A 22,586-nucleotide genomic window follows, 5' to 3' on the forward strand; every position below is an offset into this window, starting at 1 on the left:
ATCAACTGCAAGACATAGTAACTGCACTAGTCAGGGTGCAAATTAATAATATGGGTAACTCTTCAGCCACTGTGTTGTATACTTAAAACCAATATAAGATTTGTGCCAACTGAACTTCAAAAAAAAATACAAAAAGCAAATGACAAATATGGGCAGAAGTTCTGTAGGCCCTTTTTGCAGCATGGGGATCTCTTGTCATCTTGTCGTATGTGTGATGGGTCAAAATATTTAGTATGAGAAAGAGGGTTTGGAGTGCTTGAAACATAAACTTTCAGTTTTTAATATCCCATCTCTTGTCAGTCTTAATAAGATTTCTTCCTCTTCACTGGTTATATTTTTGTCTTCTCTGTGCCAGCAGGTATTGGCCCACAGTGTTACTACAGGCAGCACTGTAGATGTTCTAGCCACCTATTCATAAGCGGCTGGAAAGGACAAAAAAATCTGCTCACTGAGCTTATTTTTCAAAAAACATCGATATATAATCAGGTGATTCAAACAGCTATTTTGCAACAAGTACTACCGATTGATAACATTTATGGAATACTTAACTATATGCCAAACTTTGCTCCAAACACTTCTGTGTATTAATTCACTAAATTGTTACAGCGCAGTGAAGTAGATGTTGTTAATATGTCCATTCTGTAGGTTAGGAAATTAATATGTCCATTCTGTAGGTTAGGTACTGAGAACTTAAGTACATTCTCAATTAAGAGGTTGAGAAATGTCAAATGGAGCAAAGTTTCAGATAAACAGGAGAACTCCCTTAATTCCATCTGCTATGCTGTACTGTTTTGCCTATTTTAATACCTTGACAAGCCTGGTTCTTTCCCTAGACTGGATATCCTAGGCTTTCTGAGCTGAAAAGGAATTTATAAAGCTGAGCCACAGTGTCAGCTCATTGATTTGGAATTTGGGGCTCAGAGAGCTGAGGTGACTTTCCCAAGATTTCACAACTTTTTGAATGCAGACCTAAGCTCTGCATCCTTTCTCTTAATCAGGCTGTGTTTTTCATGTCACTTTTCATTTCCAAAGTAACATAAAATCATAGTGTTGATATCTCCTTCCATTTTACAGAAGAGAAAACTTTTTTTTTTTACTTGATCCCATGTCCTTGTTAAGTCCTTATTGCTAGAATTGGCTGCTCTGGGATTTGTGCTTTTGGAGGCCTGCAACTTTGTTTGCCCGTAGTATCTGGCTACACCTTGATATAGGTAACAGCTGTTATCAGCTATTCATATTTTCAGTCACTAGGGTATTTGGCTGTAGTTACTTCCTGAGCTCATGGAGACAACCTTGACTGAATCACTTACGACACATTCTAATCACAACAAAGCACCTTATTCTACCAAAGTCATTCCTTTTGAAAGTGTTCCAGCTTTATCAGCAGACAGGCATCAAATGGCAATAGAAAAACTGGAAACAGACATCATAATTAGACTGGTAAATTGAAAGAACAGAGTGATTTAGCAGTGATGGAATATTTGGCAAATAATTTTTCATCTGGCCTCATCCCAACTCTTGCAAGTGAAGAATCTTCTGAGAACTGTTTGAAATGGTGGAACCGCAATTAAGCCCTTGGTCATTCACAGATAGGAAGCAGAAACAAGTACAGTTGCTAGAAAGGCACTAAGGGATTGCAGTGGAAACAAACCTGTTAAAAACCGCATAAAATGAGCACTTGAAGTACAAAAGAAGGAAGATAACCGTCACTCCAGCCTTCTGAGCCTTTTGTTAAAGTGAGAATTCGGTCTCCTAAGAAAAAGTCTTCCAGTAATCACTTCAGGAAGCCCCATTACTACAGTGTGGATGGCTAATAAGAAAAACAAAGCAATTTTTTCTTGCCACATTATTCTAGCAGGTACAGTTCCATTTTAAACAAGAAGCCACTGTTGTTTTCAGGAGTCATCGATGACTTAGACCATGAAGGGCTAGTTCTGCTGGGGTAGGGATGGGGGAAATCAGGTTGCTACTTTTCACGTTAGCCTTCGGATCCAGTAGCTCTCATCATCTTCACGTTTATGACTAGCACCCCCAAGAAGTTTACGCAGGCTTCAAAAGGAGAGCGATTTCCTTACTACAAATATTTCAAATCCTCCAAACCTGGAAGAAAATTTAGTTATTATGTGGTACTATAGCTCTCTCTAAGTAAAGTTAATTTTCAGATAAGTGTGGTGGGAAAAGAGATGCAATCACTCGTACAAGAAAAACTGGAAGAACTAAGTTAAATATCTTTGAAAGCACTATTTTGACTGGCTACTGTAAAGGTTTAAAAAACAGTTGGTTTTAAGAAATTAAAGAATACGGAATGCTCTGACTACTGACATGGTATAGTAAATTTGGCAGGATGAACTGAGATATATGGTTTGGCGTCTTCCTTGTAGTGACCATTATACAACTGTCTTCATTTGGTGAAAGTGACATACTAGATCACATACTGTGCTCCAAAAAGATTGAATGTTACTGTATGTAAATTGTAAGTTAATTTTTTTAATAAGCAGGTTTTAGGATTATGAAGGCACATTATGCACACACAGTCAATAAACCTTAGTAAACTCAACATTTTGCTATGTCTTTTGCTAAAAATATAGTTCTAGTTCTATTCTTGTATTCTGTAAATATTAAACATGAACATAAAATATAAAATGTTACTAATACCATCCAGTATGACCGGGTTTTTTTTAGCAGCACTCATTTTCATTTTGTGTACACACACGTGGTATTGTTTTTCAGTATTGGTTGGCCTAAGTTTCAAATCCACTCACTCTAGAATCAGATGTACCTGTCTCTCTCAATTTGAAAAAAATCACTCTGTTTATATCATTGTCATTTTCATTGTTAATGAAAAGTAAAATGTGAATATTCTGGGGATGTAAAATGCTGTTTTATTCCGTCTTCTTCTTAGGCTTTGGGGTAAACTTATTAATCTACGTGAACAATATGATGCCGTAGAGTTTCTTCATTGTTTGGTGGATAGTTTAGATGAAGCTTTAAAAGCTTTAGGACATCCAGCTATGTTAAGTCAAGTCCTAGGAGGTTCCTTTGCTGATCAGAAGATTTGCCAAGGCTGTCCACATAGGTAAGTGCTAATTAACATTTTTAGTATGTGCTTTTTAGTGTAGTCTTTAATAAAATTTTTACTAGTTCTTAACTGTATGAAAGCAGGCTGTGGCAATTATCACTAACTGCCTAGGACTGTGAATGAATTACATCTCTGTGTTTTAATTTTTAGCACTCTGTTCTTTGTTTCTTCCTTTTCAGTAACATTTGCTTCTGTTTTCTAAGGAGGTTTATTGACTTTTTAACTACTTTATCATATGTTCTTCTTTGCCTTGTCATATCCTAGTGTATAACATAGCATTTTCCATAAATCTGCAGTTATTACTTATAACTATATTTCCCTGTTGTGTTATATTAAAACTATAATTGAAATATCTTAAATACAGTATGTGTAGAAAATAACTGGCATGTCTGGAGCATAATTTCTGGTAGCAATTTAAAAGTCAACTTTTTAAATTACAAAAAATTTCTATGTATTCTTGTCATTCTTGAGATGGTTGGATATGTTTGCATCAAAAAATTTAGCAAGAGTTGAGAAGACATTCTGTGTTTTGGAGTAAATAGAGAATTCGGTTCACTAATCATTGCTAATAAAAAATAAATAAATTAAATAAATAAATAAATGTAACTCAGTAATAAGAGTCCCTTTCACAGAGTTCATTGGTGGACAGACACTTTTATTGTGTAGAAGTTTTATTGTTAAACAAAGTAATAGAGAAATCGGTTCACTAATCATTCCTAATGAAAATAAATAAATAAATAAAATAAATAAAAATAAAAATAAATAAATAAATACATGTAACTCAGTTATAAGAGTCCCGTTCACAGAGTTCATTGGTGGACAGACACTTGTATTGTGTAGAAGTTTTACTTTGGCACTTGTTATGTTCATACAATGTTTTGAAATCCTTCTCATGAAAATAACCACAAAAGTATGGTGTCTTCTACAACCCAGTAGAAGTAATGTTGAGTCATCCTTTTTACTTTATAGACATTAGTTGGGTGTGAGTGGAAGAGCGAGTTCTTTTGAAGATGTAGAAATGATTTTGGGAAAAATAATACTACATAAATGAAAATTCTTTATCATGTTAGTTAGCATTCATTTGGAAGATGGGAGACTCACTCACCTAATTTGACCAACTTTTGGTCCTTACGAAAGATATTTTGCATTAGGTGGACAATAAAAACTATCCAACTCTTTGTCCCCTTATCCTATTAGTAGTCAGTTTTTTATTCAATTGTCAAATTACTTCTAAATTTTATTGCTTTACTCTGCTAAGTGAAAATACTCAAACTATAAATTACATACACTTCCAGCTAAACTTTTCTTACTTTAGGATTATACAAGATTCCCATGTTTTTTAATGTAACAGAGCATTGATGTGTTTTTCTAGAGCACCCTTTAAGTTTTATAGAAGAAACCGTCAATCCCATTTATCTTTTAAGACTTCTTTTTCCTCCTCTGGGCTGGTTTCTGTCATAGTAACAGTATGTATAATATGCCATTCAAAAATAGTTCTATTAGTATACTTTTTTCTTTTTCTCTTTCTGAATTACAATGTTTGTAATCTAGGTTACATACTATAAATCTTTATAAATGGGAAGTGCTATGTCAAACATGTAATATCCCTTACGTTTTATACACAGTAGGCACTTGGTATATTTTTTTGATACATGAATTTAATGAGTGAGACTGTATTGTATTCTCTACCTCCCATTTTCTGAGTTTATTAGCATGTGCCATCAGAAGTTTTTCAAAATCCCCATTATAAAAAATCACCTCAATATGGGATGTTGACTGTCTATTTCACATTACTTTTCTCTTCCAATGGTTGCGACTCCAGAACACAACACTAGAAGCAAATGTTGGTCGGATTTTTGAATGTGTACAGTAGGTTAGAATCTGGCATATAAATGCCATGAATACTAGCTGCTATTGCATTATCTATTAGAGAAATGCAGGAACAATTAAAAACTCACTTCATGAATAGTCTCTTCTTTTTTAAATTTGATAAATCCTTAACTTTGTCACAAATTACTACCCACACAGATAACAGTATGAGAGAATATAAAGAACTTACATAATGAGACCAGACAAGGCTGTCTTCAAATCACTACTCTGCCTTGTAAACTATACTAAATTAGTCTTTGGCACCTTCTTCCCACTCCCGCCCAGTTTGCCTGTCTTTTTTGATAGGGATAGATATGTATCTCTTAACAGGTTTTAATGAAGATGACTGAACGATAGTGTGTGCAAAGAATCGAATACATTGTCCAGAACAAAGTGTTCAGTAAAAGATAACTGTAAACTTACGACATAGTAAATATCCAATTTGAGACGTAGTAAATACTGCAAACATTTTTAGCAATGTTTGCAACTAAAGATAATGTTTAGAAACTTAAGGAATAAATCCATTTGATTGTTTTACGTATCTTTAGATATGAATGTGAAGAATCTTTTACAACTCTGAATGTAGACATTAGAAATCACCAAAACCTGCTTGATTCTTTGGAACAGTATATCAAAGGAGATTTATTAGAAGGTGCAAATGCATATCGATGTGAAAAATGTGATAAAAAAGTGGGTATTGTATAGTTTTTTTAAATAAATATGATTGTATTTGAAAGAACTAAAAAATGTCAAGTTGTATTAACCTCAAATTTTACTTCTGCTCTATCTATGCTTTGTTAATGGTGGTAGCAGGGAGGTACTCAAAGCGATAAATGATTTAAAGATTTATCAGAGAAACAATACTATAAATGCTGCCAGTTGTCAAGAAAAACCATTTCAATTGAACGATTAATTTTAGAAGTCAAAATTACCAGTGAACTCAAACCTGAAGAGTTGGTATTAGTAGTTTCCCCTTTCGTTCTTCAGGTTACTCTTGAACTTTAAAAGAACTGACATGATTTTATTTGGTTACATAACATTTTCACACCCACTTAAGCTTTAAACCCAGGTCTGATTTTTAGACCCAGCCAACTAATTTTATAGAGCAACTTAACCAGTTTGTAGGATCAGTCCATAACATGTCTTTGAATATACAGGTATGATAAATAATAAATGTCTTTCCCGGTATTTCTTCAGTTGCTCATAGCAGATCCTATTCATTGTCGTAAAGGTAAAACATCAAAAATGTAACATGATCCAACAGCAGTATGCATCGGACAGATAGTAACATTAAGGAACCAGGTGCTAATTGGTTTCTGTGTCACATAATTTTTGTAGTTCTCAGCAAATGAGAGACTAGGTATTTTTAGTTTTAGTATAAATGTTTTGAATAAGTCACTGTGACAGGTGGCTTTGTGTTCATCATCATTTAGTCATCTATTTGTAAATGTAGATAGATGGTGAAGTTTTAAATTCTGTTGTTTAGTTATTATTTGAATTATGAAAACATGCATGTATATTCCTTGTTTCTTTGTAGGTTGATACAGTAAAGCGCTTGCTAATTAAAAAATTACCTCCTGTTCTTGCTATCCAATTGAAACGATTTGGCTATGACTGGGAAAGAGACTGTCCAGTTAAATTCAATGATTATTTTGAATTTCCACGAGAACTGGATATGGAACCTTACACAGTACCAGGTGTTGCAAAGCTGGAAAGAGATAATGTAAACCCAGACAGTCAATTGATAAAACAGGACGTGCAGTCTGAAAGTGAGACAGCAGTAAGCGCAAAATACAGACTAGTGGGTGTGCTTGTGCACAGTGGTCAAGCAAGTGTTGGACATTATTATTCTTACATCATTCAAAGGAATGATAAAGATGAGAGAAATCGCTGGTATAAATTTGATGATGGAGATGTAACAGAGTGTAAAATGGATGATGATGAAGAAATGAAAAATGAGTGCTTTGGTGGAGAATATGTGAGACAAGTATTTGATCGTATGACGAAGTGCGTGTCATACCTGCAGCAGCAAAGGTGGTGGAATGCTTATATACTTTTTTATGAACGAATGGACACAATAGACCAAGATGATGAAATGATAAGATATATATCAGAGCTCACAAGATCCCATCAGATTATGTCACCAGCCATTGGGAGAAGTGTATGGAAAGAAAATGTGCAATTCATGCATAACCAAATGCAGTACACTGTAGAGTATTTTCAGTTTATGAAAAAACTACTTACATGTAATGGTATTTACTTAAGCCCTGCTCCAGGTAAGTCTGGCATTTAGCTTCTTACTAGTAAAGGATACTTTTTATTTCACTTTTAGGATTTCTTGCCGGGTTTCAATATGTGTTTAATATTTTTCTCTTTCCTTGTACCTTTTTTCCCATAAAATCATTAGTCTCATTTTCATCTTGAATATGTGAGCATGTTCAGTTCATTACTTCAGAGTCAAATATTTAAGCTGCCATACCTTTGAATTGTGTCTGTCAGTATCTACAAATGTAAAAGAGCTTTTATTTGTAATAGTTATTTTTGTTACAGAAGCATTGCTTTGAAATATGATCTGGTGAAGTGCTAAGATAAGTACAAAATTTTAGCTAAGTTGTTTTAAACATGGAGCATTTTTAAACAAAAATTTGTTTGTATATGTGTGCTGTGTTTAAGGACAAGATCACTTGTTGCCTGAAGCAGAAGAAATAAGTATGACTAGTATTCAACTTGCAGCTAAATTCCTCTTCACCACTGGATTTCACACAAAGAAAATAGTCCGTGGCCCTGCCAGTGATTGGTATATAGCTATTCATTTTATTCATATTAAACTTAAGAGTTGGTGTGGTTCATTACTGTGGTGCTTTACTTTTCCCTATTGTTGGAATCCTTTTTCAAATTTCCAATATAGAATAAAAATCTTAGTAGGAATGTTGAGAGAAAAATCAAAATACAATTGCTTGATGTGCTTTTAATATTCAGAAATTGACTCCTGTTTCCATTTCATTTTTTGTGTATTTTATCATGAAAGCATTATGCTTTAATCTTTGTAGATGGAATTCTGTATTTAATAGAGATTTAAAAAAAATAGTTACACTATTCAGGTTAAGGTTCTGATTGTAAAAATGATGGGGACATTAGAATACCTTGATTTCACAACTATTTTCAGCGTCATTCAGAATACTTGTTAAGGAAATATCACTGAATCAGGAAGAGTCTGATTATAGATTTGCATCTACCTACACAAGTTCTCATTTATTCATTTTTGTAATTGAGGAACTAGACCAAGTCTCAGGCCTAATTAATTGTAAAGAACATCTTTTTTGGTTCATAGAAACCTGTTGGTTCACTGGAGCCATCGAAATAGAAGCACGTCAATAAAATTGATACTCGTATATTTTTCTCTTAGGTATGATGCACTGTGCATTCTACTCCATCACTGCAAGAATGTACGTTTTTGGTTTGCTCAAAATGTTCTTTTTAATGTTCCAAATCGCTTCTCTGAATATCTTCTGGAGTGCCCTAGTACCGAAGTGAGGGATGCGTTTGCAAAACTTATAGTATTTATTGCACATTTTTCATTGCAAGATGGGCCTTGCCCTTCATCTTTTACATCTCTGGGGCCTTCCAGTCAGGTAATTGAAAGCTTTTCACTAATAATGCAAAAAGAATAAAGTTTCTTTTTATCAAGATCAAAGAAGTAAACATATTCATTTGTGTAACATAATTAATACATGCCTGCATTACTGAGTTGATTGAAAGTATTTCATATTAATGAATAATGATTATTGGGCAACTTAAAACATAAGGAAACTTTCTTCTGTTTATTCAGTTACTTGCAGTTATATAGTAGGCTTCCGATTGTATGTTCAGTTAAGGTTTATTTTTACGATGGCTAATTTTAAATCTTCAAGTTACCTTTTTATCTACATGGGTTTTTTTTTTTGCAGTAACAACATCATTCAGCTTCTATAGTGAAATCCTCAGTTCTTCATTCCCTCTCTGAGACAACTATATTTAATAATTTTTCTCTTGACATGTCTAAGTGATGCAGCTTTACATATATGAGCTTGTTGCCAATAAAATATTTTGTCTTTTACAGGCCTGTGAAAACTTAAGCTTGAGTGACCACTTACTAAGGGCAGTCTTAAATCTCCTGAGAAGGGAAGTTTCAGAGCATGGCCATCATTTACAGCAGTATTTCAGTCTGTTTGTAATGTATGCCAGTTTAGGTAAGCACTTCTCATAATTCTGTTTGCTGTATTATTTCATATTTGATGAAAGCATTTTAATTGAAGTAATGAGATCTAATATCTTCTAGACAGAAGTAGTATTCCGTACTTAAAATTTTAAAACCCACTTCAGACTTTCTGTATAACTCTTTAATGGCACTTCTCATCTTGTACAGTAAAGTATTTTTGTGTACTTGTTCTGTTGATAATTGATCTAACCTTAGTTCAGAAACTGTCTTACTCATATTTTTATCTCTTAATGCTGTTTTAAAAACTACTGATTCCCAGGCCACATCCCACACCTATGAATCAAAATTCCTAGGGCTCGGGAAAGATATATGTATTTTTTATTCTGCTATTTTTATTTTTATTTTGGTATCAGTAATCCACAACTACATGAAGAACATTATGTTTACTAGGCTTCCCCCTTCACCACGTCCCCCCCACAAAGCCCATTATAGTCACTGTCATCAGCACAGTAAGATGCTGCAGAAGCCCTACTCGTCTTCTCTGTGTTGTACAGGCCTCCCCGTGTCCCCCACAAGTTAAACATGCTAATCGTAGTGCCCGCTTTCTTTTTCCGCACCCTTATCCCTCCCTTCCCACCCATCCTCCTCAGTCCCTTTCCCTTTGGTGACTGTTAGTCCATTCTTGGGTTCTGTGATTCTGCTGCTGTTTTGTTCCTTCAGTTTTTCTTTGTTGTTCTTACACTCTACACATGGGTGAAATCATTTGGTACTAGTGTCTCTCCACCGGGCTTATTTCACCGAGCATAATACCCTTTAGCTCCATCCATGTTGTTGCAAATGATAGGATTTCTTTTCTTATGGCTGAATAATGTTCCATTGTGTATATATGTACCACATCTTCTTCATCCATTCACCTACTGATGAACACTTAGGTTGCTTCCATTACTTGGCTATTGTAAATAGTGCTGCAATAAACATAGGGGTGCATCTGTTTTTTTCAAATCGGGCTACTGCATTCTTAGGGTAAATTCCTGGAAGTGGAATTCCTGGCTCAAATGGTATTTCTATTTTGAGCATTTTGAGGAATCTCCATACTGCTTTCTGCAATGGTTGAACACATTTACATTCCCACCCACAATGTAGGAGGGTTCCCCGATTTCCACAACCTTGCCAACATTTGTTGTTCTTTGTCTTTTGGATGGTGGTGATCCTTTCTTGTGTGAGGTGATATCCCATTGCAGTTTTAATTTGCATTTCTCTGATGATTAGCGATGTGGAGAATCTTTTCACGTGTCTGTTGGCCATCTGAACTTCTGCTTTGGAGAACTGTCTGTTCAGATCCTGTGCCCATTTTTTAATTGGATTATTTGCTTTTTGTTTGTTGAGGTGTGTGAGCTCTTTGTATATTTCGGATGTCAGCCCTTTATTGGATCTGTCATTTATGAATATATTCTCCCATACTGTAGGATACCTTTTTGTTCTATTGATGGTGTCCTTTGCTGTACAGAAGCTTTTCAGCTTCTTATGCTCCCACTTGTTCATTTTTACTTTTGTTTCCCTTGCCTGGGGAGATACGTTCATGAAGAAGTCACTCATGTTTATGTCTGAGAGATTTTTGCCTATCTTTTCTTCTAAGAGTTTTAAGGTTTCGTGACTTACATTCAGGCTTTGGTCCATTTCAAATTTACTTTTGTGTATGGGGTTAGACAGTGATCCAGTTTCATTCTCTTACACATTGCTGTCGAGTTTTGCCAGCACCATCTGTTGAAGAGAGTGTCATTTCCCCATTGTATGTTCATGGCTCCTTTATCAAATATTAATTGACCATATATGTTTAGGTTAATGTTTGGAGTCTCTATTCTGTTCCACTGGTCTGTGGCTCTGTTCTTGTGCCAGTACCAAATTGTCTTGATTACTGTGCTCTTGTAGTAGGGCTTGAGGTTGGGCAGCGAGATCCCCCCCCCTTTACTCTTCCTTCTCAGGATCGCTTTGGGTCTTCTGGGTCTTTGGTTGTTCCATATGAATTTTAGAACTATTTGTTCCAGTTCATTGAAGAATGCTCTTGGAAATTTGATAGGGATTGCATCGAATCTGTATATTGCTTTGGGCAGGATGGCCATTTTGACAATATTAATTCTCCCTAGCCAGGAGCATGGTGTGAGTTTCATGCCATCTCGGCTCCATCTGAGGATATTAAAGGATCCTACTTGTTGGTACTTGTCATTTAAGAAGTTGGCCTGTACATGTGTTTTGCTAAAATTAAGATAAAATCATGGATAATATTACACACATTATTCACTTCAATTCTCCTGTTGGGAACACTATCAGTTAATAATTTTAATTTTCAAAAATAGCATATTACAGGATCCTGCTTTTTCTCACAGCATCGGTGCATTTCTTCTCTATGGTTTCACATGCTTACCTAAAAAGTTACACTGTGTTACTGTGTTATGCTGTGTACCATTGTATTTTGGTAGTTTTAGGTATTACTGTCTTCCTCTCCAACTAGACTGCAAATTTCTGTGTTCAGGAGTCGGCATAGTGGTACTCAGTCACAGTTGAATGAATGGATGGATAGCCACAAGTGTACATAAGAAATTCTGTAGTATTTTCAGTGTTGTTTTAAGTTATTCTTAATTTATTAAGAAGGGAAAGAATGAATTTGTTATAGTTGAGTTATAAATTTAAATGTCAGTGATTTAGGTGTTGGTGTACCAGCAATTCAGAGTTCCTAATTTTTCTGGTGTAGTCTAGATATGAGTTTTGCAATACATATTTTTAGGTTTTTATGAGAAATTGATTCAAATAATTAGCGTATTGTTTGAAATTTGTTGAAATTTCGAAGAATTAGCATATAATTGAAACACAAACCAAATATAAATAACATCCTTGTTTTAATCCTTTTTTATGCAAAACTACAAATTTAAGGACTACAGAAATCCTATTTTACTCCGTTTCCATTTTAGATACTGCTTCCTAAGCTGCTCACAGCTGACCCATGGTATAATCTAATGCCAATTTTCACTGCCATAAATGAGTGTAGATTGTCCATCTTAATCTTAAATTCTTATGGCTAGATACGGGTTTAGGTTTCAGAATTTTTTTTTAATTAATTAATTTTGTTGTCATTAATCTACAATTACATGAAGAGCACTATGCTTACCAGGGTCCCCCCCCCACCAAATCCCCCTCACAAACCCCACCACAGTACCGTCCATCAGCGCAGTAAGATGTTGTAAAATGACTACTTATCTTCTCTGCGTTGCACAGCCCTCCTCGTGCCCCCCCACATTATATATGCTAATCGTCATGTCCCCTTTCTTTTTCCCCACCCTCATCCCTCCCTTCCTGCCCTTTCTCCCCAGTCCCTTTCCCTTTGGTAGCTGTTAGTCCATTCTTAGGTTCTATGATTCTGCTGCTGTTTGGTTCCTTCAGTCGTTCTTTGTTCCTATAGTTTTTGGGTTTGAGGTGAGTCTCTTGTAAGCAGCATAGAGATGGGTCTTGCTTTTTTATCCATTCTATTATTCTGTGTCTTTTGATTGGTGCATTCAGACCATTTACATTTAAATTGATTATTGAAAGATACGTACTTATTGCCATTATAGGCTTTAGATTCGTGGCTGCCAAAGGTTCAAGGTTTGCTTCTTTAATATCTTACTGTCTAATTTAACTCACTTATTGAGGTATTTTAAACACTGTCTGGTCATTCTTTGTTTTTCCTCCCTTCTTATTCCTCCTTCTCCGTTCTTTATATGTTGGTTATTTAATTCTGTGCTCTTTTGTGCTTCCTTTAACTGCTTTTGTGGGTAGTTGATTTTATTTTTTGCCTTTAGTTAGTATTTGGTTGGTCTGCTTTCTTTGCTGTTATTTTATTTTCTCTGGTGGCATCTGTTTAGTCTTTGAAGTGCCCCCATCTAGAGCAGTCCCTCTAAAATACCCTGTAGAGGTGGTTTGTGGGAGGCAAATTCCCTCAACTTTTGCTTGTCCAGAAATTGTTTAATCCCTCCTTCATATTTAAATGATAGTCATGCTGGATTCAAGGCCCTTCTCTTTCATTGCATTAAATATATGATGCCATTCTCTTCTGGCCTGTAAGGTTTCTGTTGAGAAGTCTGATGATAGCCTGATGGGTTTCCCTTTGTAGGTGACCTTTTCCCTCTCTCTCACTGCCTTTAAAACTCTGTCCTTGTCTTTGATCTTTGCCATTTTAATTATTATGTGTCTTGGTGTTGTGTCCTCCGTGGGTCCTTTCTGTTGGGAGTTCTGTACACTTCCATGGTCTTGTGGATTATTTCCTCCCCAGTTTGGGGAAGTTTTCAGCAATTATTTCTTCAAATAGTCTTTCTATCTCTTTCTCTCTCTTCTTCTTCTGGTACCCCTATAATGCGGATATTGTTCCTTTTGGATCGGTCACCCAGTTCTCTTAATATTGTTTCATTCCTGGAGATCCTTTTATCTCTCTCTGCGTCAGCTTCTATGCATTCCTGTTCTCTGGTTTCTATTCCATCAATGGCCTCTTGCATCTTTTCCATTCTGCTTATAAATCCTTCCAGAGATTGTTTCATTTCTGTAATCTCCCTCCGGACTTCATCCCTTACCTCTTGCATACTTCTCTGCAGCTCCATCAGCATGGTTATGAGCTTTATTTTTAATTCTTTTTCAGGAAGACTGGTTAGGTCTATCTCCTTCTCAGGGTTTGCCTCTGTGATCTTGGTCTGTATCAATTTCTTCTGCCTTTTCATGGTGATAGATGTATTTGTGGGGAGCTGGCGTGTGTGTTGGGTAAGAGAAAGTCCCTTCTTGCCAGTTTAAGGCCTTCCTCTCCTGGGAGAACAGTGGCCTCTAGCGGCTTGTGCTGGGCAGCTGTGTGCAGACGGGGCTTCTGAGATCAGAAGCATCTATGGAGTTTATTTAGCCCTGCAGTTGCTGTGGGCATGGCCTGCCTCGGGCTGCTGCTCCAATGAGGAGGAGCCGCGTCAGAGGTGGAACAGGCGGGAGGCTGTTTACCACGGTGAGGGGCCTCCGAGCTGCGCTGCAGGGGGTCAGGTGCCCAAAGTTCCCTGGGATTCGCAGCTGCTTGACTAGCTGTCCCAGGGCGCTTCCGTCCAGCTGTGGGGTCCCTGTCCCTATAAGACTTTCAAAAAGCACTCGCTTTTCTTTGTCCCGGGTGCGCCGCCTGTGGGGACCCGCTCACAGGCCTTAACTGTCCTGTTTCCCTAGTTTCCAGCACCCGAAGCATGCACTGTGTGTCTGCGCTCCAGTGCGGATGGCTAGGGCTGGGTGTTTAGCAGTCCTGGGCTCCCTCTCGCTCCCCGCTCCGACTCTCCTCCTCCCGCCGGGAGCTGAGGTGTGGGATGCTCGGGTCCCGCCGGGCCACAACTTGTATCTTGCCCCCTTCACGAGGCGCTGGGTTCTCGCAGGTGTGGATGTAGTCTGGCCGTTGTCCTGTGTCTTCTGGTCTCTCTTTTAGGATTAGTTGTATTTGTTGTATTTTCAAAAATATATATGGTTTTGGGAGGAGATTGCTGCTGCTCTACTCACGCCGCCATCTTGGTTCTCTCTGAGGTTTCAGAATTTTTTAGATTTTAAAAAAGGTGAAACAGTGCATTTGCCATACTTGTGACATCCCCCAAGGAAGTATGTGTCAGCACCCTACAGTCAATCATATAAATATTTCTGTGATATATAATGAATTTTAATTCCTGGGCAATCAGTGGGTAATGGATAAAGGAAAAGATAACACATGTCTAATCAAGGTAGGTTTTTGCCAGAAATGCCATAACACCAACCTTACAAAAAACTTCATAGAACTTTTTGAGTGTCAAATAAGAATTTGTGAACTCTTTTTGTGGTCCTGGGAATACAGCAATGTATGAAGAATATTAATGGATTACAAGTATTACATGATGCAACAGAAAATGCAAAGTGCTGTGAAATACAAGCCAGGAATATCTGAACTATGCTTAGAGAGTAAGAAAAGGCTTGTTAGAGAAGGTGGTATAGGAATTGGTTGGTAAACAGAGTAAATGGTAGATGGAAAGACCTGGGTCATTGGATATTGAAGGCCACTTTGTGACTTAAAATAGCAGAAGGGACTCGCAAAATGCTATAATCATGCTCTCTCGGCAAGTCTTGTTAGACAGTCTGTGCTTTACCATGAGGGCATCGAGAACCACTATAGCATACACTGGTTGCCCATTATCTGTGGTTTTGAAAACTTTCTGCAATTTCAGTTACCAGAAGCCAACCTCAGCCAGGGAAGCATGTGATTTGATCCTCCTCCTGACGTAGCATCAGAAGGTCAATGGGAAGCATAACACTATGTCATGGGCCTACATCATTCACCTTCATTTCATATCACACACGCATTTCATTATCTCATATCAAAAGGAGAATGAAGAGTACAGTAAAATACTTTGAGAGACCATATTATACAGCTTTTATTACAGTACGATTGTTATGTCCTATTACTGTTATTTTACTATGTCTAATTTACAAATTAAACTTCCTCATAGATATGCCTGTATACTTTATACACAGGCGCGCGCGTGTGCACAGACACATACGCGCGCGCACACACACACACACAGATGCCACACTTTGGTTTTTTCTTCAGTATATCCACAGTTTCAAGCACCCACTGAGTGTCTTACAATGTAACCACCAAGGATGAAAGGGCTACTGTACTAATGAGGTTTATCAAGTCCAAGATGTGACTTGAAGATTAGCAGGTTAAATTTTGACAGTGTTGGACATCTAAGAAGACCACAAAACAGTGTGATATCCAAAATTTGAAACCCGCATAAAGATACGCATTACTGTAGATTGGAAGTAAGAAGTTTTCAAAAGAGAGGTAGAAATAAAATGAGGGCAAGGGAATACAAAGCTAAAGCGTTTCAAGAAGAGTAAGGTAGTTAAGTGTGAGAGCTGTTCCTGCATTTCAAACCAACAAGTTTGGGACAGATTAAATGGGCATGAGGAAGGGGAAAATAAGGAAAGTAGGAACAGCCAATCTAGATGCTTTTTTTCCTCAAGAAGTTTTTTTGATATGAAGGAAGGTGGGGGAGGAGGCAGGTTTACAAAATATTTTTCTCATTTTATTTAGTTTATTTTTATCATCTTACCTTTCTTTGTTGAGATTTGCTATCTTAGCCCCCTACTCTCAGTCCTAAAAAAGCTACTTTTCCCTTAGGGCTCTGTAATTGGAATGCCAGAGTCATGATCACTACTCCATAGTTAGACTAAGTCAATGTATTTTCTGTTTTTTCTGCATTCCATCTGTATTTCTGCAGTCTAAATAAATGGGATGAGCTTTAATCATAAAAATAGTATGTGGCTATATTAATTACTTTTTCAATAATGCAGCACTTGTCGTTTTAATTGTTTTGGTTTCTCTGTTTTTCCTACACATTACTTTTCTCCTTTTTTTTTATAGGTATGACAGAAAAGACACAGCTCTTGAAATTGGATGTACCTGCTACCTTTATGCTTGTGTCTTTAGATGAAGGGCCAGGTCCTCCAATCAAGTATCAATATGCTGAATTAGGCGAGTTATACTCAGTAGTAGCTCAGCTGATCCGCTGTTGCAATGTCTCATCAAGGATGCAGTCTTCAATCAATGGTAAAGTGGAATGTTCCATCCATTCTTCAGTAGTTCAAAAATAATGCTACTTTCCTATATAGCACTTAGTTAAAATTCTGAACATTTATAAAAACAAAAAACAGTGAAGATCCATGCTTTGGGTATATTATATCTTAAACCATTAATTTTCTCACATGTTTAAAAGAGAACCTTTTATAATTTACTACGATAAAAATTCCTTATTTGTGAAATGGTTGCATTAAGAATCGTAACTAGGTTTTTTTCCTTCAATGTCAGCATTTAGTTATGCGTCTTTATCATCTTAACTCTGTCTGATCATTTTATTGTGCTTAGAAATTTAATTTAACTTGCCAGTTTAGAAATAAAATTCAGTATTGTAAGTCTGCAAAGAAGTCAGTTGGCTTTTCATTGATGACAAATCTGTTCTAGGTAATCCTCCTCTTCCAAATCCTTTTGGTGACCCTAATTTATCACAGCCTATAATGCCAATTCAGCAGAATGTGGCGGACATTTTATTTGTGAGAACAAGTTACGTGAAGAAAATTATTGAAGATTGTAGTGACTCAGAGGAAACCATCAGCTTGCTTCATTTTTGCTGCTGGGAGAATCCTCAGTTCTCATCTACTGTCCTCAGTGAACTTCTCTGGCAGGTTAAAGGAAAATAAACATTCAGATGTCTACAATTTGATTCACTATTCCTTTAAATAAGTAATTCAACTATACTTTACCTATGTTTAGGTTGCCTCCTCAGACACCTATGAACTTCAGCCATATTTGGATATGCTTTTGCAGATTTTACTGATTGAGGATTCCTGGCAGACTCTCAGGTACATACTCTGTCTGCTACCAGAATAAGTACATTTTTTATGATTCTAGAAATGAATGGAATTGCCAGTAGAAAAATACATTCTTACTCCTTGAAGCTCTATTAAATGTTTTACCTTTAAAAACATACGATGATGTCATAAAAATGAAGGAGCAGTTGCACCCATCTCAATATAGGTCCATTTTTTATTCTTTTCTCTTAGTCGTTTCATACTTAATACTAGTTTTTTTCTTTAATTTATTTAAAGAAAATGAATTGGTTTTTTTTGTAAGTATTTAAGTTCTATTAATATTGTAGGATTACATTGCACTCATTTTCTTAATTGGTTATACTAGGTAATACTGTTTTCTAAAAATAATCCCCAGCATATTAGTTCTCTTATTAGTATATGGGGAGTTAATATGAGTTTTTAGAACTGTTAGCTTCCTAAAAGGCCTCAGACTTCCTTCCAGAATTCCTCCTATGTGTGTTCATTGTGCTAAAATTCAGCCTGCAAGTTTCACTGATGAAACTAGTTTAATATAGGAAGTAAATAGTTTCATATAGGAAACAAATATGTATACATACTGTCACATTAGTTATTAGGAAAAACTAAAGTTTGTATAAGAACACAGTGCTTAAAAGATAGATCACTAAATTTCAGGGGGACTGAAAATACAAGATTCTTGAATTAATTAGTTTTCAAATTGTCACCTAATTCACCATCATAGATTTCAAACAAATCAGTTTTGTCAAAATAGCATTAACCAAAACTAGTTGCCATGAAACTAAAATTTAAAATTTCTAAGCTACCACTATATATTACTCAGTACCTATTTCAGTGTTATGAGACAGTTTGATAAGTCTTAAGGGATATATTTTAATGAGCTCTTTTGTTTTTTTTAAAGAGCTTCTAAACTTACGTTGTTTACTGTGTAATTTATGTATGTCTTAAAACTCATCAGTCACACCTGGTTTTCTTTTTTCTACCAAGGAAGTGATCGTAAAAGTATAAATACTGGGTTAATGTGGGAAATGGTGGGCTTTTGGGTACAAATTGACAGGGAATTATGAGCACAAGCTTGAAATAAATGTTTTGTATGATGAACATGTATTTTATTCAGTAGACATTATTTAAGAGATATTTACAAAGTATCTACTATGTGCCAGACACTGTTACAGTCAACAGAACAAGAAGGGAAAGGCAGTATTTGATTACAAGGTATATGAAAGCAGTTGCACTGATGATACTATGTCAGAAATAGTGAGTTGTCAACTTCATTATCATTTAAAACATGAATGAAAAAACTATATACTACACGTGTTTCAAAATAAACAGTGCCTATGCATGTTACATTTTTTTGTCTGAAATGATTAGGTTGAAAAACCACTGACATTATAAACATGTTTGTGGCAAACAAGCCTACACATGCATATACACACATGTTTGGTTTTGATTGGGAATACAATTATACTCTATTCAGTAAAATTAAAGGATTTTTTTTTTTTAGATAACTTTCTCCAGGTACTGTTGCAAAGCGAAAAGGTGTGTTTTTCCCATAACTGATTTTTAAATTGCCAAGGTAAATGTTATGTTGAGATTTGGCTGGAACTGAGGTTCAATCATTTGTCAATAGCAAATGAATCAGATTTTACTCTTGCCAGTGAAAATTGCTTTACCCACCATATGTGTATTCTAAGGAAGAGAATTCTAGTTAATTTTGTATTGTCAAGTGATATCACTTTGTAGTCACTAGAACCTCACTTTGCACTCCAAGATACAATTTTTAAAAATGATCTGATTCAAAGCAAAACAATTCTCTAGTCATGAAGATAAGACATACTTGTAGATAACTGCAATAAAAACAATGCAGCATTGGTATTCTTATAGCAAAAGCATTTTGGATTGATGACAGTTTGTTAAGACTTCAAATTCTCAGGTCGGACTGGTAGCCAACTTCCCAACTTGAGTATAAGTCTGGGATATGTGGCTGCTTTTTTATTTCTGTACTTGTTTTCTCAAGAAGTAAATGAGTTTACCGAAGCTTAAGAGAGTTAACTAGATTAGATCGACACTTCAAAAAAAAAACGTGTGCTGAACGGTGCACAGTAGGCTTCAAATGTTTACTACCTGTCACAAATTTTTATATCTTCTTTCTTCTTTTTTAGAATTTGTAATGCTCTTAAAGGAATCCCAGATGATCGAGATGGATTGTTTATAATAATCCATTGCTCTAAAAATCACTATCAAAAAAGAGCGTATCAGTGTATAAAATGTGTTGTAGCTCTGTTTAGCAGTTGTCCTGTTGCTTACCAAATATTAAAGGTGAGAGTCTTTTCTTAAGTTTTGTAGTAACTGGAATCATGGAAATTTGGAATTTGCATTTTAAATTAACACAGAAATTATTCCAAATTCTTTTGCTTGAATAGTTTTATTTTCTTTTGAAGGGTAATGGAGATCTTATAAGAAAGTGGATCTGTGCAGTGGAATGGCTTGCATGTGAACTTGAAAAAATACCGTACACTGGCAACCCTCAATGCAGTGATAACAATTGGTCTTCTCCAGTGCAAAGCAGTAAAACATCATCACGTTCTTATTTATTACGGAGGTCACATAGTGCTAGGATGACACTCGAAAAAGCTTGTGAATTCTGTCCAGAGGAGGTAAAAAATAAATAAAAGCCATCAATGGACAGCAAATAGAAATGGAAGAAAGAAAAGTAATTTTTTATAGGCCATGTTACTGTGTAAAGAATATGTGTTGCAGTTTGTTTGTTTTAGTGTTTAGTGGTGATTGATTTTTTTTTAAGTCATCAACAGAGCTTAACCTCCTCTGTTCTCTATATTTTGGAGAAATTGCTGTGAAACTGTCTAAGAACATATTTAGGATAATCTAAAAGTTTTTCTCTAACTGCAAGTTATTTTATCACAGTAAATGAAAAAACATTAAACATGGCAGCTTTTTAGATTTTTTTTAACTGTCTCACTGGTAGAATAAAAATAAATTTAAGTTGCTTTTATAATCAAACTTGTAATCTCTTTTAAATATTTAAAACTAGCATCCAGAAGACCAAGATACCCCAGATGAGCATCAGTCCTCTGCAGCAGAAGATGCCCCATTATATACTAATTCATCTGGATCTCACTATCAGCAGGTAAATAGGAGTCGGAGTATTTTTGTTTTTAATTTTTATCCCCTAAACCAATTCTTTGTGCTTTACTTAAAAGCATTTATTTGTCTTAAATGTTTTGTAACTTACTAGTTGTAATGTTATGTAGTAACAAGTTATCTAGAATAGCTTGCCAAGATGATGAGGAGTTACTGGGTTGAAAGAGCATGTTTCTGTCTGCCCATGTGGTATTTCCTCTGCCAACTACACAGGCCTTAATTAATAAAAATGGGTGATGTTTTACATTAACATAAAATTCATAACTATCAAAGAAATGTTAAGGAAGTCTTGATTGGTTTTGCTGCAGGACTGATTTTCACTAAGAATGTATTTTTTATTAAGTTTTTGATTTTTTAATAGATGGTTCGCTGAGAAACACAGATGATCAAATGTTCATTCCCAAATAAAATTTTGGGGATAAGTTTTAGGAGGATGGTCCTGAGTTTAAACCACAAACATGACCAATTCAGATCTTTTAAGACAGTAGGTATTCCTGAGAATCACCTAAAGGCTTTGTTAGAAATAGACGTTGCTATGTCCCACCTTCAGAATTTTTTATTCAGTTGGAGTGAGTGTGGTGCAACACTTTTCATTTCTAACTTTCATTCCCACTTAGAAGTGGGAAACTTCTAAGTTTCCCACTGATTTTGGTAGGGCTAATCAAGGACCACACTTAGAGGAACCAATTCTGTTATCAGAGGCATTGGTGAAAAAACAGTGTCAAAACACTTTCTTGGTGAGAGGAAAAATAATATTCTGTCATAACCTCACAGATTCATGTGTAGCTTTTTCTCAAAACATTGTTTGTCATAGTGGTACTTGTAGCAATTCAGAAATAGACTTCTAAGCTACTTAATTACTGCATGAGCAGTATTTTTTAAAGATAAATTCCTAGAAATAGACATATCTGCTTTTATACAAACTTCAGCTCACGTCTTTTTATTTGATTGTGATATGTGAAAAGTTTAACCTACAGGTCTCTTTCACCCGCAGAGTAATCATGTGCATGGTCAGCCATATACAGGGCCTGCAGCACATCCCTTGAACAGCTACCAGCAAACTGGTCAACAAGCACAAGAAAATTATGAAGGAGGCAATGAAGAAGTATCCCTGTCTCAAATAAAGGATCAGTGAAACACCCGTATTTAACTGGTTCCTTTAACCACACACTCAGGCCTTACAGTCCAGACTTTTTCTGTGTCTGGCTTGTATTTAAAACTGGAAAAATCATTTACTATAGAAAGTATATTCACTGTTTTATTTTCAGAAATTTGCTGTCAATATATAAGCCACCTGTAGGAAAAGTGTGCAGTCTTTTGTAATAAATGGCTGGTACTAATATGTAAATGGTAAAGGGTATATAGTATATTAATGTGTGTGAACTCTTAAGCAAGAAAAAATTTTGGATTAGGAGTCAGCTACAAACAAGAATTTTTCTTAGGTCTGCTGCATTCTGCAAGCAGTATATCTTCATAGCAATTGGATCAAAAGAGCCCATCCATTATCAATCATACCAGTAGTATCTTGTTGATTTTTAGTTATAGCAGCTTTGTTAAGGCTAATAAGTAGCCTTTGAATTAATATGGATAATGCTGGAAAAACGGGTATATAACATTGTTCCTGGGTATTTTTCATTGCCCTATTATTCTGTCACTACTTCAGTCATTCTAAAATGTGTAGTTATGCTAATGGCAACATTAGCATGTCGCGCTGTAAGTTTGTGTAGCCACTGAGGACAAAATTACCTGAATGACAGCAGTTAACCCCCAAAAGAGCTGTTTGCCAAGCGTTTTTATGTCTTACAGAAGAAAAAAATATAATCAGGGGAGATATGTAACAAACAAGCAGTTTTTAGTTACAGA

At 35.7% G+C, this 22,586-nt stretch overlaps 1 protein-coding gene across 3 annotated transcripts in view; it reads left to right on the forward strand.

Moving 5' to 3' along the window:
• LOC130682128 (probable ubiquitin carboxyl-terminal hydrolase FAF-X) overlaps positions 1 to 21,947 on the forward strand; it is a 173,747-nt gene extending 151,800 nt beyond the window's left edge. For all 3 annotated transcript variants that reach the window (XM_057496259.1, XM_057496261.1, XM_057496260.1), the window contains 13 exons: positions 2,903 to 3,076; positions 5,497 to 5,638; positions 6,486 to 7,224; positions 7,622 to 7,745; positions 8,355 to 8,580; positions 9,048 to 9,177; positions 16,582 to 16,767; positions 17,179 to 17,399; positions 17,488 to 17,576; positions 19,724 to 19,880; positions 20,003 to 20,218; positions 20,614 to 20,709; positions 21,718 to 21,947. In XM_057496259.1, the coding sequence (XP_057352242.1) occupies positions 2,903 to 3,076; positions 5,497 to 5,638; positions 6,486 to 7,224; positions 7,622 to 7,745; positions 8,355 to 8,580; positions 9,048 to 9,177; positions 16,582 to 16,767; positions 17,179 to 17,399; positions 17,488 to 17,576; positions 19,724 to 19,880; positions 20,003 to 20,218; positions 20,614 to 20,709; positions 21,718 to 21,858 (2,641 nt within the window). In that variant the 3' untranslated portion in view covers positions 21,859 to 21,947. The remainder of the gene's footprint in view (positions 1 to 2,902; positions 3,077 to 5,496; positions 5,639 to 6,485; positions 7,225 to 7,621; positions 7,746 to 8,354; positions 8,581 to 9,047; positions 9,178 to 16,581; positions 16,768 to 17,178; positions 17,400 to 17,487; positions 17,577 to 19,723; positions 19,881 to 20,002; positions 20,219 to 20,613; positions 20,710 to 21,717) is intronic.
• The last annotated feature ends 639 nt before the right edge of the window (positions 21,948 to 22,586 follow it).

Source organism: Manis pentadactyla, chromosome Y (genome assembly GCF_030020395.1).
Source record: "Manis pentadactyla isolate mManPen7 chromosome Y, mManPen7.hap1, whole genome shotgun sequence".
Classification (NCBI taxonomy): Eukaryota; Metazoa; Chordata; class Mammalia; order Pholidota; family Manidae; genus Manis; species Manis pentadactyla.